We start from the raw sequence: 17,471 nt of genomic DNA on the forward strand, positions 1-17,471 counted from the left end.
TCCCAGTGGACTATTTTAGTGCTTTATAACCTCCTCTTTCACTGATGTATATCCTGCAGTAGCAGTGCTTTAACTGTGAAGGACAGTTCCTTTTATCAGGGAAAGAGAAAATGCCATGATTTTACTGTTGCCAAGATTACTTATATAAGGAGATATAAAAAGAAACTGCCAAGGAGATATTAAAGCCAAACTTGCTAAGCCTCACAGTGCCCAACCTTGTACATCAGAGATGCTGAAGAGTTGAAGTAATGCAAGGTAGAGAAAAGGACCAAATTTAAAAATACAACTGTGAAAAATAATGGTGCTTTTAAAGCTGATTTTCATGCTTTTATATTCCCATACTATTTCTCCTTTAACCTGTTCAATTGTTTTCTTTTTATTTTTTAATCTAGGGCATGATCTTAATATGGTTTTTACTACTGTTTGCAGGAAACCTGAGAACACTGTTAATTTCCAAAGTTTAAGTAGAGTAAATACTTGACTGTAAAATCTGCATCAGAATGGCAGTCTTTAAAGTGAGGTGTTGGTCTTCTGGAAGGGAACAGAATGAAGAGAAATTTTTTAGACCATTTTCTTTTCTGCCTGCCTGCATAGCAGTGTGAAAATGAGAAAAAAGTCAGTAGAAGTTTTACGTGAACTAAGTAATTCATTTTTTCAGTTCCAAAGAGAAGTATACGTCCTATAAGTGCACCCAAAATGTAACAGCAGATGATGTAAAACCATGGTACAACCATATGTTCTGCCTACAGAGCCAGTTTTGGCAGTGACTTAATGCACAGGGTTTTGTACAACATGAACCATTGGACCAATCTCCCACAGGATCTCCCAGCTGCACACTGCGCTTTCCAGGCAGCGTGTTTGTGAGGAGGTGATGTCTTGCACCACAGCCATTGAATACTGTGTGTGTCTGGTCTGAAGAGAGCCACTGTTCTCTTTTTAGGAGAAGATAACACAGAGCCTGATTAAATTAACTGTATTAGCTTACTTGTAAAAGAATTACTTCTTCCACCTTCTGGAAATATGCGTTATATAATTATGTTATGGATTCTCCTTCAAAGTTAAGAAGAGTTTAAGTGATATTAATTAGAATAAATTAAAGAATTTGCAGTGCTATTAAAATCTCTGTAAAATACAATCAGGCAAGGCTAAAAATAGTGTACTATGCTATAGACTTAGGGATGAAAATAGTAAATATACTCCTTTGTTCAAAAGTACTAGTTAAAGAACATGAATATAGCTGGCACAGTACTGATGGGAATAATGGATAAGAAGCTTGCTGTCAGCTATCCTATACCTGTCATTATGAATGACAGAATATTTCTACCTGTGAAAGGAAGAATGGATATTTTTGTAAAATGTTACTGACATGCTACATTCTGCCCAGATTTAAATCATAATTCAAGCTATAGAACAAGGAATTCAGAATTGATTTTAAAATTATTAAACTGTCTAAAATATCTGCATACATAACTGATAAGTCTGTCATGAGAGCTAGGACATTGGGATTAAATTTTCTTTTGTGTAGAAAGGCTCTTCATCCAGCTGGCTTCATAGCAGACATTAGACAGTGTGTAGTGGTATGATCTCTTGGGCAGTTATGGGGAATCTCTGCCTGTACAAGCATTCACAGTTCTTGACAAAGTCAAGAAAGACCTTCATTTCTAAAATGGCTATATTTCTATAAAGCTAAGTTTTGTGAAAACAAAGGTACTCTCAAACACCTATTAAAATAACTGCATGGTGCTCATTGTGGGATTTACTATTGACAGTCAGGGAGAAAATTGTCAGCCGGATCCACGGTCTTCCCGTTTGTATCACCAAAATGAGCTGGCATATGTACGTGAACATGATGATGACCATGCTTTTCCATCTTGCACAGTGGTTGAGATGGAAATAAGAATTGACAGGCTTGTGTGTTAGCATGCTTTTTTAAACGTCTGTCACAATTAGGTTTCAAGATGCTGAGATGTAAACTATGATCCCAGAAGTCCCTTGTATTTGCTTCAACATAGAAAATCTACCTAACAATGTTTCAATCGGGATTGAAGAGCAAAAAGGAATCCTACGTAACATGTCAAGTAGAAGCACTTTGCAGAAGGAATATAAAAGCAGTTAAACAAAAATTTACAGAGGGTTTTCCATGATACCACTAAATAGAGACATATTTCTGAGAATACAGATTAGAGATCAAATGTTGTTTACAGGAAAAAGTTTTTGTAAAACAAGGAATCTAATTAATTAATTAGTTGGACTGGGGAATTTAGGTACCTGAATGTAAACGGAAGTCACGTCTTTTTCAAGTAAGGAGCTGAAACTTGTTTCCTGAACAGGAGAAAAATAGGACATTTTGAAGACTCCAGGACTGCCAGCATGAACAACATTCTCTGTCAGTATGGTAGAAATTACAGCCTCTACAGAATGGATTTTAATGTTAACCTAAACAAGCTATGTGTTGGAGGTCAAGAAGTAGATAGAGAAGAGAAACTTAACAAAATCAGAGTAAGGCTCATAATCTGGATAAATACTTGATCTTACTTTTCACTAAAAAGGCAGTGTCTAATCTGTGAGCTTGAAAGTGGAGCAGAAGGTAGAAATGGGATTTATAATATCTGAGGTGGGAATTACATGCAAAACCAGCTAGAACCTGGTCTCCCTAAATATCCTGTAAAGTTTGTGGAGGGACACACACCTGTGACCACCTGTGAGTCAATCCATCTAAGATCAGAGTCTTCAGCTAGGGATGTTTGGGTTCTGCAGTTGGACATTTCACTTAAACATGTGAAACCAGACTGGAACAATGCCATCCATACCAGGTAGAGCAGACCTCACCTCCAAGTGTTCAGGAAGAACTGGCCAAGAAGCTGGAAATCTGATAATGGCCACTTCAAATATATAAAACAAGCTGGCAATGGTGGTGGCATGTGATAAAATAACAACTGTCAATTTTTTGTTGAGAAGGAGAAATGAGAAGTCATTGATACCACCATCAGTTTGTTGGTGTGATAGCAGCAGTCTTCAGAAACTATTTTTAAGACTTAATTGAAAATGTGGTGCTTGTAGATTGGAGTCAGGTTTGCTGACACTAAGGTTGCATCACACTACCCTCATAAATGTGTCTGATGATTTATTTTCCGGACAAAAGTAATGTAACAGATCTCATTTGCCTTCAGGAAAGCATTGACTGTGGCTCTGTTTCAGGAATTATATAAATGAAGGATATAAGGATTATTACAAGACCTGTAAACTAGTTAATGAGTTGGTCAGAAAGGAAATGGCATTAAGCTCTAAGTATTAACCTGTAGGGAGGCTACTCAACAAAGATTAGATTGCTGACTGAGCTCATTTTAATCTTTTTTAAATGCTCTCAATAAAATAAAAAAGTGTGTTGAAGAAATGTGCCAAAGGCAGAAAGGCAGTGTTGGCATAAAGATCCTGGGAGTTGAAATGTATTAGGTGACCTCAAATGGCAGATATTAAATAGATTTCAGTAACAAAAGTGCAAATGCTTGAATTTAGGGACTGCTAAGAATAACCTCAGTTTTAAGTGAGGATCTTGGTTAGAAATGGCTGAAATGGAGAAAAGCTTGGCTGACCACCCCTCAGTCAAACATTGACTGTAAGATGAGACTGTGAAGATAATAGTGTATGATCCTAGGATGTGTTAATGCAGCTATTCCTAATATAGATAGGGAAGTACCAAGGCATTTGTATAATCTCCTTGTGAAACATTGCCCAAAATGCTGTGTACATTCTGGTCAGACAGGAAAGCTTGATTTGAACTGAGCTGTTTGGAGAAGGAGAACATATATTAGGAAAGAGGCTTAAACCTGGATTTTCTTTAGTCCTGGAGAACAAAGGATGACCAGATCTAAGGTATCCCTCCATAGATGAATGGGGAAAGCAGATAGTAAAAGGAGCTCTTCAGAATTTAAAATTAATAAAGTTATAACAGCAAAGTTATCCATAAAGTAAAAAATATGTTTTCTGACCACCCGAGCAGTGAAATTGTAGTGAAGGAGAATATTTATTTATTGATCCTTGACCCATTTAATACAAGTAAGGTAAGAGGATCCTTTCTAGTCCACATTCTTTTGAAAATTCACCAAGACTGCTACTAGCAACTTCTGTCTGAAGTTCATTAACTACAAGACTTTATTATTTCACCTAATACATATAATTACTGATACAAAATTCATTATCATGGAACTTACTACTAATTTTTTTAAACTATAATTTCTCATAAATACTCAAATGTTACTGTCTGATGATTGTTCCTCTTTACTTAATGCTACTGCTTTGCATTTTTCAAATTCCATGCAGTCTGCTGATCTTTGGAGATCAGTCATTGTTCAGAGAACTTCAGGTTTTGGTCAGCTCCATACCTTCCTGAAGGAAAGAGTTTAAGTGACCCATGTTGTTTTTATGATTATCCTTTCTTTTCATAAATACAAGTCATCACTTTTCAAAATAGATATTTAAAGGTAGAAAGAGCTATTATGTCCATTTAAAAAGGAAGCAAGAGGAATCATATGTTGGGCCAATGTCAGTAGTGTAAGTGCAGTGGAATCTAGAGCTCTATACAAGAAGCAGTGTACCTTTGAAGATTATATCATAGTATAGCTGTTGTGGTTTAAGACCATTTAAAGAGATGGACACTCTAAAATGAGTTACCTCCCCTTCGTTTCAACCAATCTCTTTCCACCAATAAGGAAAAAATGAGTAGATTTAAGTGAAAAAATAAGAGTTTACTAACAAGTGAAACAGCAATGGGCAGTAAATAATAACAGTAAATAATCACTAGCTACAAAACTGTTAAATCTCATGAACCGCACAGGAGCAAAGAGACACCAAAATGTCACGGTACCACCCCTCCCAAGATGGCAGCCCCCGCTGCTGGCTGTGTGTACGGAGACAAAGGGAAAATGGCACCAACTCTCTCCCCCAAGATGGCACCCTCCAGGTGACCACGCAGTCCAGGAGACAAAGGGGAAAATGACGCATAAAAAAAACCCTCCTGGGAAGGGGGGAGCTTACAGAGCTGTTCTAGTGGCAGGTGAGAAGTGCCAGTGCGTGGGGGTGTCAGCAGCACTGCCGCCTACTCCTGCTGCCGGCCGGACTCTGCCAGTGCTGGTGCTGGTGTGCTCTGAACTGTGCGTGTGTCGAGAGGAAACTGCTCTGTTGGTGCAGATGTGGGGTGACCCGGCCCCCCAGGACCTGCTCGAGCTTCACTGGCAATAGAGTTTGCAGAGTTCACTCCGAAAGCAGTTTCTAATTGCAAAATGCAGTTTTTCTGAGCCGCTACTGTTGGAAGCCCAGAAACCCACCGAAAGTGGAGCCTCCGCCTTCAGAAACGCTGCCAGGCGCAAGAGGGACTCGGCTCGGCTGCCCTGACCTTTTCAAGGGACCAGCACCTCCCAACTGCCCCATAATTCCAGTTCCAGCCACACCGGGTCCTAAAGAGACATTAACAGTTTTTGGGTACAGATAGGTATGGAATTCAGTGATGGTTTGGGTTACTCGTGACAGTAGCTTACACAGAAAATAGACTCACTGTTATGGCTAGGAATTAGGAACAATTTTATTTCATTTGTTTTGATAGTTCAGTATGAATTATAATTAGAATAGTGTTTGTTTTGATTTGTAGATGCGGTCTGTCGGACGAATATTTAAACTCATTGACATGCCAACAGAAGAGACAAAAAGCACTAAGCCACAGAAGAATAATCAGTTTTCAGATGCCCTTGTAATTGAAAACAAGCATGTGAAGGAAGAGAAGCACTGGCCATCTGGGGGCCAAATGATTGTGAAAGACCTTACAGCAAAATACGGTGAAGGAGGAGCTGCTGTACTAGAAAACATTTCCTTTTCAATAAGTTCAGGGCAGAGGGTAAGACACTGTTTTGTTGTGTTTTTTCTTCTGTTAAGCTTAAGTATAGAATTGTCACAAACCTATTCAGTGACTAAAGAGGATTTTGAGTCCGACAAGGTTTTCTAAATTAAATTGTTGCAAAACAAAGTATCTTCTAAAGTAACTGAAGAACAGAAATTACTTGGGATAAAATACATATGCAACAGTTTTCCAAGTTGTGTTCCTGTGCCTGAAATTCTCCTGGTGTGGAGAGGGAAGCTTGCTGGTGAGTGCAGGTGCTGGGGACAGCGTGACCCAACGGGGCAGGGCACGAAAGAATACTGGCTGCCGTGCCAAGGGTAATGCACCGCTGGCTCCAGCGGCCGGAGGGTGGAGGTGCCGTCTCACCCATTCCATGAGGGCTCTACGCCACCCTGAATTATTATATTACAGACCGTAAACAGCTCTATTCTTTAGAGGATTGACAAACCTCTGATTAATCTTCATGCGTGTTTGAGGTTGTGTTTAAGAAAGAGCTTTGGTTTCAGGACAGCATTTAGGTAGAAGTTTAACACTTTGCTTCAAGTTCATGCTAAAGGCCCATCCTTGGTGGAATAGGAAGAAAGGCTTGTGATTTCCTGAGCTGAAGCCATACAGACGAAGAGGAGATTTTAACTGACCCAGGTAAATGAGAAAACAGGTTCAGTGATAGCTCCCTAGCCTTGACATGAGGCACATCTTCACTCCTAAATTGGATAGCACCATCTTTGCCAAGTTTGGTAGATTTGTCTTGGTTTACATGAACTGATTGTTTCATCTACTAAGTTTGAGGGCACCAAAATTTTGGACCCAGAGCTCTGACTTCCTGTACCACCATGCTGAAACCACTCTGCCTTTGAAAGAGAGACACCTGTGATTCCTGGAACATGGAGATGCAGGTGCTGCTGCAGGCTGGGGGATTTACTTCCTGGAAAATCCCTTGAAACAGTGGAGTAGGGAAAATAAAAGATACTTTTGTACTGTACAGAGAGAGGATAGAGCAGTAAAAACAAAAATCTTTTTCTCGAGGGCTGTGATTCAAGTTCAATAATGAACCCTGGACTCAGGTGCTCCTTAAACTGGAGAGGATTTGTCTCTATCTCATAGGTAGTACAACAAGCAGGAAATGGACGAGCTGTCCTCTGCTGAGGGATGGAATGGAATGGAATGGAATGGAATGGAATGGAATGGAATGGAATAATCATCTAGTCCCACTGCCTTACCACTTAATGACTGTCCAGAAGTTAAAGTATCATCAAGGGCCTTTTAAAGACTGACAGGCTTGGGGCATCAATCACCTCTTTAGGAAGCCGGTTCAAGTGTTTGACCACCATCTTAGTAAAGAAATGCTTCCTAATGTCCAGTCTGAACCTCCCCTGGTTCAGCTTTGAACCATTTCCACATGTCCTCCCACTGGATCCCAGATCAGTTGCACCTCAGCCTCCTCTCCAAACTAGACAAGCCCAAGTTCCTGAACACTTCTCACAGGATGTTCCTTTCAGCCCTTTCGCCAGCTTTGTTGCCCTCCTCTGGACGCATTCACTCACCTTCACATCCTTCTTAAACCGCAGAGCCCAGAACTGCACACAGCACTCCCAGTGAGGCTGCTCCAACGCTAAATAGAGTGGGATAATCACCTCTTTTGCCCAGCTGGTGATGCTGTGTTTGATCACCCCAGGGTGGGGTTTGCCCTCTTGGCTGCCCAGGCACACAGAGCTGACTCACGTTTATCCTGCTGTCAGCCAGCACCCCCAGATCCCTCTCTGCAGGGCTGCTCTCCAGCCTCCCCTCCCAGTTTATATTTGTGCCTGGTATTGCTCCATCCCAGGTGCAGAATCTGACATTTGGACTTGTTAAATTGCATCCAATTAATCATTGACCAATGCACCAAACTATCTAGATCCCTCTGCAAGGCCTCGTGTCCTCAAGGGAGTCAACAGCATTTCCCAGTTTGCTATCATCAGCAGCTTTGCTAATGGTGCATTTGACTCCTGCATCCAGGTCATTGATGAATGTATGGAAGAGAACTGTTGGATTGAGCCTTGAGGAATACCGCTATTGACCAACAGCAGCCAGATGTAGCCCCATTCACTACAAGCCTTCAGCCAGGTCTTCACCCAATGCACTGAACCTGCTCATCCCACAGCTGGAGAACTTGTCCAGAAGGATGCTGTGAGGGACAGTATCAAAAGCTTTACCAAAATCCAGGAAAACTACATCCACTGCCTTCCCTTCATCCATGAGGTGGTTGACTTTACACAGAAGGATATGGAAGTAGTTAAACAGCCCTTTCCCTTTGTGAACCCATGTTGACTCTGCCTGATTGTATTATTCTTTAAATGCCTTTCACAACTTAAAAAAAACCCCAAAATATATATTATTATGTTTCTTCACATCTTAGAGATAAAGAAAATTAGCACCAACTGGGCAGGTTGAGGACTTGCACAGGTGCTTAGGGGTGTCCAATGGCATGATGTGTGCTGTAACCACTGCCTCTGCCCCAAGCTACCCCACTAATGAGAGTTAGGGCCTTTATTTTCAATTATATGAAAGTGGAGTAGCTTACTAGGGTGATCCAAATGCACTCCCTACTTAGTTTTTGGTTTCTGGATGTGATTTTGCTGACGGGGGCTTCACAGCAAAGTGAAGGGAACAGGCACAAAGAGCTGGGCTGATCGGTGCAAAATAATAGATAAGCAAATTTCTTTCCTTCAGCTAGGGGTAGGCTATCAGATTTTTCATCTAGTTAATCCTAGCAAAACAAAGAAGAGTTTGCCCAGTGTTTGATTCAGACCTTGCTGTAGACTTTTATCATTCCAAATCAATAGCATTTGCTATCCCATTGAGATCCATCTGGACTGTTCTTCACTGCTGTGACCTCTAAGGTTTTTGCCTTAGTCTGTGATTAGTATGTGAAGAGTATTAAATGTTTGATTGTATGATTTCCACTGCAGGTGGGCCTTTTAGGAAGAACAGGTTCAGGAAAAAGCACTTTACTTTTTGCGTTTTTAAGACTGCTGAATACGGAAGGGGATATCCAAATTGATGGAGTCTCCTGGAACACGGTCAGCGTGCAACAATGGAGAAAAGCATTTGGAGTGATTCCTCAGGTAATGAGATTATTGTATATTTTTGTGCCTTTATTTTCATTGGTTCTGTATCCATATGTACATAGTTGCTTTTAAGATGTTTGTTCTTGTATGCTGAGAAACAAAACACAGATTTGGTGAAAAGGAGAGTGGCATGGATGGGTGGAAGGATGCAATGATTCACAGCAAACTTTGCATTTTTAGGGTTTCTCTGCCACTCCCACAAGAACTCTTGTAGAAAAGGGAAGGTACAGCACGCTTGAACAGAAGTGTTTCTAGCCTGCTTCTCCCTGCCTCTCTGAGACAGTTTGCATTTTGATACAGGATAAGATAGTGCCACCTGAAGAAAAAAATACAATCAGTGTTCTCAGCTACTGTTTTCTGAAGGTCTACATCACACGTTATGGTTAACGTGGATACTGTACATCACCTGTTTTCCCTGGCAGACTGATGGCAAACACATAAACCTAGGGCTTCTGGGTCCCTTGCCAATGTCCCCACCACTGAACAGTGTCTTATATCAGTTACAGCTGTGGATTATCTGTCTGAAAAATGAATGTTATTGTCTGCATACTGAATGTTATTGTCTGCATACAGTAGAACTAAAAGGTGATTGCTCACTGTAGGGTAGGAATGAAAATTGATGGAATGAACTGCATAATTTTAATGCTTTTGTACTTTTGTTGTCTGTCCTTACCAACAACACTGATATGTGAGTAACACATATTGACCATCTCTTCTTTGACAGTTATACATTGGATAGTTCTTCAGTTTCAAAACATACACAATCTCTTCCATAACTGTTCATTCCTTTGGAAATCTGTGACTGTGGCAGACTGGTTCAAGTAACACTTGATGGCAGTCCTACCAATGAGTCACTTGTAGTATCAGGGGGCAGTGGGAGACCGGTTGCAGACCAGCCTGCCACGCTGTGAGGGGCCATGCAGTCTGTCCTGCCTTTATCCATCCTTGAGTGGCTACTAGCCCCAGAGAGTGAAAAATATGGTTTGATCTGTCACCCTGGATGACCTCCTCCTTGACACACCCACTAGGAGTGGACTGACCAAGGTGACGAAGCATCCCCTTTTAACCATTAGCTGCCAAACCCTAATTGTGCTATTTCCCCCATCCTGTCCCCACAGTAAAGCTGTTTCCATATGTTTTCTGTGAAGATTTGGTTTGTTCCCAGATAGTTTCCCATCTCAGGTGGTTACTGTCTTAGAAAGCTGGTGAGTGTATGTGTAGTATAAAGCTGTTGTACTGACTACATGAGGCCCTTAAAAATAGTTGAAGAGACTCTGGTACAGCCAGTAGTTTAACATAAAAATGCTGTCAGTTTTGAAGCTTTGGTCACTGTTAAAAGACACTGAAATGTTCATGCTGGAAAAAAAATGGCCTTGATTTTGCAAACACTCAGAATTCAATTTTTCTATGTGATGATCAGTTTTGAATTGTGATAGCTTCCCTTTCAAACATGTTACTCTGTAGTAGCCCGAGTGCCATTTATTTAGAGTAGGTATGCAAAGCAGGCACAACTCTTTTCTCTGTGCATTTCATGCTCTGAAATTTCCTAGAGGCAGCAATTTTTTAGCACTTCGACCTTGTCAGAACAGACCCTTCCTTCCCTGCCACGTTACACCCTCAACAAACCAAGCCAAACAGAGCAGTGTTGAGCCCGCTGGTTGGATTCATTTCTTACCTGAGCTCTACCGGTCACACGCTGCCTGCTGAGCTGAGGCTTGCTTGGCAAGCTGTCATTTGATAACTGACCTCTTGTCACCGTTTCTATCCTCTCTTCAACATTTTCACATCTATCTATTCCTTTAAACTTTTATTTCTTTATTACAGCTGGTTCAGTTCTGCAGAGTGATTGTTGCTTGCAAGTATGAAAACATGTCCCCCATTCAGATCAAGGCAGCTGTGCAGCTGCTGGTATTCAGTTTGGAGGACAGGTATGTTATACAGCTGTCCTCTCAAGCATGGCTGTATAGGATGAAGGATGCTTTTACCAGTATAAGCTATGTCTGCACTGGAAAATTTTCCTGTACATCCAAGTATAAATTTCTGTATTGAAAGGGGCTTGCTTATCTCTCCAATAGGCATCCTTTTGCTCTCAGCCTTTTGCCCTTTGGGATGTGGTTGCCCAGCAGGGCTTCTGCTTTCCATCTCCAGCTGTCCTTGGGACTGCATGGACTGAGAAGAAATCTGAATGCTTGGTAACAAGTAGTCTCATTGTCCCTGTGAAAAATATGAGGAATAGTTCTCATAGCTGAGTACTCTCTATAGTCACTAATGGTATAGAAAACATCACTATGCAGCCATCAGCAAAATGCAAGAGACATTTTTTTACATGAGCAGTATAACTTGCCCTTCTGCTAGTGAGGTGCCTTGTTAGTGCATTGTTAAGTTTACACATTTAGTTCATGTTTGCAAGTCCCTGATACATGGATCAATGCCAAATAATCCCAGCCCTCCATTCTCTGGGAGGTCATGATAGTTGCCAGCCTGTTTGCATGCTTCAGCTCGCAGCACTTGTCCCAAAGCCTTGGCAAAGAACTGCACATTATGCCTCAAAAGTTCCCACATTCAGAACAAAATGAAGTTTTCAGCAGCACTTTACCAGCAGGAAAGAGAAATTGCATATGCCACCCTGCCTTTCCCAGCAGAACAAAGGGAGCCTTTTGTTCTTTGCCATTCACCTACCGCTTCAGAATGGAAAAAAAAATTGTCCTTTCCTTTCCTGGGAGGCTCTCCTACGGCAACACCTGGATATTCACTGTCTCCAGGAGAGGCTTCGCCAACAAAAGGAGAATGGAGCTCTACCTGAGGCATGCTTCCTCCTGAAAACTTTCCAACACTCTCCTTCTCTTCCTTAACCCTAAATTTCCCAATTTAGTAGAAAAGAAGTGCTTTTCCTCTGTGGGAACCTCACTAATGCACAACCACATAGCACACACAGCATCCTAAGACACTGCTGTCCACTCCGTGCAGGCTGTGCTGGAATGATCTGCAGGGTGGTCAGGGATCACACTGAGCAGAAGCAGAAACCCCTTGTTTCTTTCAGTGTCTCAAATCTGGCTGTCAGTGCCTTGTAGTGGTGCAAAGGGTTAAATCATATAAAATATATTTCCTGAAGCTCCCACAAGAAAGTTTCTTCCTGTAGCTTCTCACGTGGCTGTGCCGCTGAAGCACAGCCTGCCTAACACTGCTGCTACAGGCTGTTTGTCATTCTACAAAACAATTGCTCCACTGACACCAGGCTGTACCTTTGCACCCATTATCCCTTCTTCCTGGACAGGCCTTTCTGATGATTCTTCTGCAGGTGTTTGCCCACCACATTTCCAGAGTGAGGATTTCCAGATGCATTTGCTTTCAACACACTAAGGCTTTCTTGCACAAGTCCTTGTGCAGATTGCATCCTGCAGTATTTAATGGAGTCCGATTGAGAACGTGGCTTCAGAAATTTGTCTTTGAATGGAGAACAGGAGACCTGCAGATGATTTCCAGTTAAAATAAGTGATGAGAAACCTGAGACTCATGAGGTGCTGTTAGCTGCAAGGAAGAGGATGACTTCAGATGTTTTTAAGTGCTATTCCATGCATCCTAGTGGATCTCACAATACTCCATATAGAGTTAAAATCAAGCTTAACACGGAGAACAAGTTTTCTACAGTTTGCAGGACTGCCAGCTGGCAAAAAAAAAAATCAAATTTGTTTTGCTCCTTTGTTTACTGAAGAAGTGAAATTTTGCAACTTTTACCTTTGTAGTTCCAGTTTTTCAGCAGCCATCACATTCTGTTCATTTTATCTGTCTGTCTCTGTCCGTCTGTCTGTCTCCAGCCCTATTTCTCATACCCTTCAGACCTGCTTACTTTTGGAGGTCATGGCTGCTTTGTGGTGTGCCAGCACACTCCTGCCTGGTGCAGCTGCCGAGCAGGGCCACTTCCCAAGGTGCTCCCACGAAGGGTCCTGCAGAGCCTGGCTGCCTGCAGGGCATTGGGATGAGTCAGCACCACCATACTGGGGAGGCTCCACTGCATCAGACCCGTGCACAGAGCAACTGGGGACATTAATTAACAACCCCACATGCTCATGCTCATATCGGGCAGTATATAGGTTGTTTTCTGCATCATGGGTTCAGTGTTGCCAGGAGCACAGCACTCATATTTACTGGTAAGCTCTGTGGGAGGCAGATGTTTTGGCGTCTTCAAGGGAGAATGTTACAGAACTGGTCCCAAAAACTTTTCAGGTTTTTATTGTTTCTGTGCTCTTATTTTTGTCTGTAAATGTTTCAATGTCAATGTAAAGTCTCTAAAAGACACTTCTGAAAACAAGTCCTCTAACTTTGCACCTAGTACTAAAGCACTCACAAAGTAACTTGGTTTTGTTTCATGTTGATATTGCTGCTATAACACAGACAAAGCAGAGGAGGCTACATGAAGGTCATGCTGCTGTTACTCGGAACGTCTCTGTGTGTGGGGCTGCTGCCTGGTTCCAGCTGATGTTACATTTGTTCTTTGGCCCCGAGGCATGTGGGAAGAAGGGTCCGTGGGTCTTGCTGAGGACCCGCACACAGGTTACAGCAGTAGCTACTCACAGCCGGGATACTCTCACTCCTACTCTCACTCACAGCCTCTTTCAGCTGATCCTGAACTCTTCTGTAAGCATTTTCTTAGGTACTCCAGGGTCTTGATTCTCCACGTAACACATAAATTGCTTAGGAAGCTTATTGCCACACACACCAGGAGGCTGTAGCCACTAAGGGGGATTAATGCCCTTCAGAAGGGTTGATTTGCAATATTTGAGGTGGTCAGAACATAAACACAACCATATTTACATTTCCAAATGTTTTGCTTGTGGGTGGATATCAGGTCTAAGAAACTATTTGTTGTATAATCACACCCGTTATCATCCTGTGGGAGTTTGAACAAGTGACTGAGAAGGAAATGCTGATTTCCAGATTTGCTGCCAGTCTACCCAGCCATCCATTCACCCATCCAATGCTCTCCTTATTTCTACTTCTTCCATATTTATGAAAAATGTAAGTCCTTCATGTTCACTTTTGGGTGTTTTTGTTTCACTTTAGACTTCTAGTTTTTAAGAATGTGGAGAGATTTGTTTCTGCTTCTCTTCAAGTAGACTCTAAACTGCCCAGGTGACTCACATGGTATTTACTTAAGTGAACCCCATATGGTTTCTAATGAGCTGGGGGGCAGGAGGTGTTGAAATGGAGAGAGAAGTACCAGAATTCAGGACAATGAAATATTTACTTTGTGGGGATGAAAAACCAACCCTGCTTTTGGGAATAGCTTGCTTTTAGTGACCTGCTTCTTGAAAGCACAGTTATTAGAAATAGCAGCAGCTTCAAAAGAAAGTTGTACCCTTTATTGCTCTGCCTGGTGCACTTCAGCAGGAATGTTATTCAGCCCTATCTTCTTTAAAACTGGTTTGTTCAGTTAACTATTCTTTACGACTGAGAGATGAAAACACCTATTCCATTAGTTAAATGTATGGGGCTCACACTGTGAACAAACCCACGTCTGACACTGTTTCCACAGCATTATTGTTTCCACCGCACCCATTACTTGGAAGAACCTAATCCTGCTGTAAATATGTCACCCCACTCACACCACCTAACCAGTGCAGGGCATGGGAAAAGGACTGTGCTGTACTTCACTGAAGTTTTCACTGTTATTAACAATAACAATTATAAGGGAAAGAGTCTACTCTTTCCCCATTGTCTCTACAAAAAGTACTTCAATTATTAATTTTTAGCTGTGTGTGGTTCTGCAGCTCAGTCAGTGTGTTGAAGGTATCATTGCACTTAAATCCATCCCACTGAGTGCACAGCACCACATTGCAGCTGCTTTTCTCCTCTGGTTTCTTGAATTAGTTATTTCCTTCTCTTTTACACCAAATAAGTTGGCAATGGCATACATATCTTAAACAAATTAATTAATTTAATTTATTTTCCTCTGCAATGTTTACACTTTTAATTAATCATAATTAAATTATTAATGTACGTGTGTGTATAAATCACTTTGAAATCTGGTGAAAGAATGCCAAGTTCCCAGGTTGGATAGGATGGAAACTGTGGTAGACAGGCCAAGGGCTGGGAAAGCACTTGCTAAGTGTATTCTCTCAGTTATTTTCTGCTGGTACAGCTAGTCCTTCACTTTTGGTAGTGTTTGACTACCAAGACTCCAGGAACTTACGTGGCTGTGAATCACTGGCATTTCAACACATTTTCTCTAAATAAATACTTTGTTTAGAAAGACAGAAGAGAATAATTGTCTCAAATTTTTCCTCTTGGTATTTGTTGTGTGTGTACAAGGAAAGAGCAAGCAAATGGTAATATTTCTCAACAAGGCACTTAAATTCTTTGAGAGCAAGTTCTCCCTATTACAAACAGCAGGTGTACCTTACAGCATAGAAAAAAACGGTTCCTTAAGAGATGTTGTGCAGCCTCAGTGTCCCTTGAAGAATCTAATTTCCATCAGAATCTGACACACCCACCCCATGTAAAAAGAGATTAAACAAATATTTAATTCTGTCAGAGTCACTGCTTCTTGAGCTACAAAATGTGTATATCTAAGGTATGATCGCCTAAATCTGCTTGTCTGAACTGATGGGGAAAGCAGAATGGAGTAGTAAGCTTCAGATCGAGAAGGGCATGTTGTCAGTCCCCGGAAATGTGCATCCTCCTCATCTCCTGAAGCGGAAGGCAGGCGAGGCAGGAAGGAGCAGGCAGCGAGCACAGCCCGCGGTGTCCGGCAGGGAAAGCTCGGAGCAGGGAGCGAGCACAGCCCGCGGTGTCCGGCAGGGAAAGCTCGGAGCAGGCAGCGAGCACAGCCCGCGGTGTCCGGCAGGGAAAGCTCGGAGCAGGCAGCGAGCACAGCCCGCGGTGTCCGGCAGGGAAAGCTCGGAGCAGGGAGCGAGCACAGCCCGCGGTGTCCGGCAGGGAAAGCTCGGAGCAGGGAGCGAGCACAGCCCGCGGTGTCCGGCAGGGAAAGCTCGGAGCAGGCAGCGAGCACAGCCCGCGGTGTCCGGCAGGGAAAGCTCGGAGCAGAGTGGGTTGTTGCCGCTGCAGTCATGAACCAGGTCGCGCTCTGTCACAGTTCAGTCATGCGACAGTGAGAGAGGGAAAGAACATCTTTTGAGATAGGACTGGGACATGGTGAAATGCCAAGGGACAGAATGATGCTGAGATGTGTATTTGGCTACAATTTATTAGAAAAAGAAATCCATTGATGAAAAATAACTGAGGACAATGTCCCTGAATTTTAACAAATAAGCAATAGGGTTTTTTTCTCTCTAAACAAAACTGTGGAAACACACACTTTAGTTTGATTTTTTTTTTAATGTTTTAATATGTTTCACGTAGTCAAGAATCAAAAGTAGTTTTAAAAGATTTGTTTCAAAATGACAATACAGGAAATGTTTTATTCTGAAAACTGCTGAAATTTGGGGTTTGCTGGTTTTCAGACAATTTTGGCTATGATTTTATTAAGATAATTGACAAAACCTTAATATATAAGGGTTTTCAAAATCACTTTTTTGGAACAATATTTTTAAAAAAAATTAATAACCTGCAGTTAGCTCTATCTGGTAATTGCAGAAGCTTATTCTTTTCTCTATATACTTCACAATTTCTAATGCTTTATACAATGTTGTCTATCTACCTGTGTCTGTATGTCTTTTTTTCTTGCAGAAAGTGTTCATATTTTCTGGAACTTTTCGGATGAATTTGGATCCTTATGGGCAGTGGAATGATGAAGAAATATGGAAAGTTGCAGAGGAGGTACAGCTGTTCTGTGTTATTTGTCTCCCTCTGGTGATGTGGTTACAGCAGGGTGCAGTGTAGGTCAAATGATTGTCATACTTTACATTTATGTAGAATCTTAGGAAACAAATGTGGAGGAAAGGTCATACTGTGCTACAAACCATATAAATTACGTTTTATATAAATAGTTATTTCAATTCTCAGGCCAATGTGAAGCCAGCTGAGGGGAGCACTCTCTGGCAAGGCATTCAGGCTTTTGTGCTACTTGTGTCATGGAGCTTCCTCTGCCGTGGAAAATAAGAGTCATGGAATGTTAGATTTTCGAACCTGAAGGTTTTCTTCTAATATTCTGTTGAGGTTTCAGCAACATTTTTTTTTTCCAATTCCCAAGCTTAGGGGCCAGATTCTGTTTCCATGTTGCACTGGTCCTGATGCCTTTTCCTGGTCTTAAAATCAAGAGGCATACACGGTTAGAAGGGGAAAAGGGATTTTACCTTGGTATTTATTTTAAGGATCCTTAGCTACACTACGTCCAGGTCAAATGCATCGAAATGTACCCTTCCAAATGTCCCCCCCCCCCAAAGACCTGGTATAACATTATAGGTTTTACTAATTAGCATATCTATCAAAGATTCCCCAATGAGAGGCTCGAGTGAGACCCCCTCCCCAAGGAACCTTCCCATGGATGGTTCTTAGTTTACAGAATGTGTTCT

The 17,471-nt window shown here is 41.8% G+C and overlaps 1 protein-coding gene across 1 annotated transcript in view; it reads left to right on the top strand.

Moving 5' to 3' along the window:
* The window catches only part of CFTR (CF transmembrane conductance regulator), a 91,498-nt gene that overhangs the window by 68,301 nt on the left and 5,726 nt on the right, over positions 1 to 17,471 (top strand). Inside the window, exons 22-24 of the mRNA XM_032107494.1 lie at positions 5,645 to 5,887; positions 8,842 to 8,997; positions 16,687 to 16,776. Coding sequence (XP_031963385.1) covers positions 5,645 to 5,887; positions 8,842 to 8,997; positions 16,687 to 16,776 — 489 coding nt within the window. The remainder of the gene's footprint in view (positions 1 to 5,644; positions 5,888 to 8,841; positions 8,998 to 16,686; positions 16,777 to 17,471) is intronic.

Source organism: Corvus moneduloides, chromosome 4, assembly GCF_009650955.1.
Source record: "Corvus moneduloides isolate bCorMon1 chromosome 4, bCorMon1.pri, whole genome shotgun sequence".
In the NCBI taxonomy this organism is placed as follows: domain Eukaryota; kingdom Metazoa; phylum Chordata; class Aves; order Passeriformes; family Corvidae; genus Corvus; species Corvus moneduloides.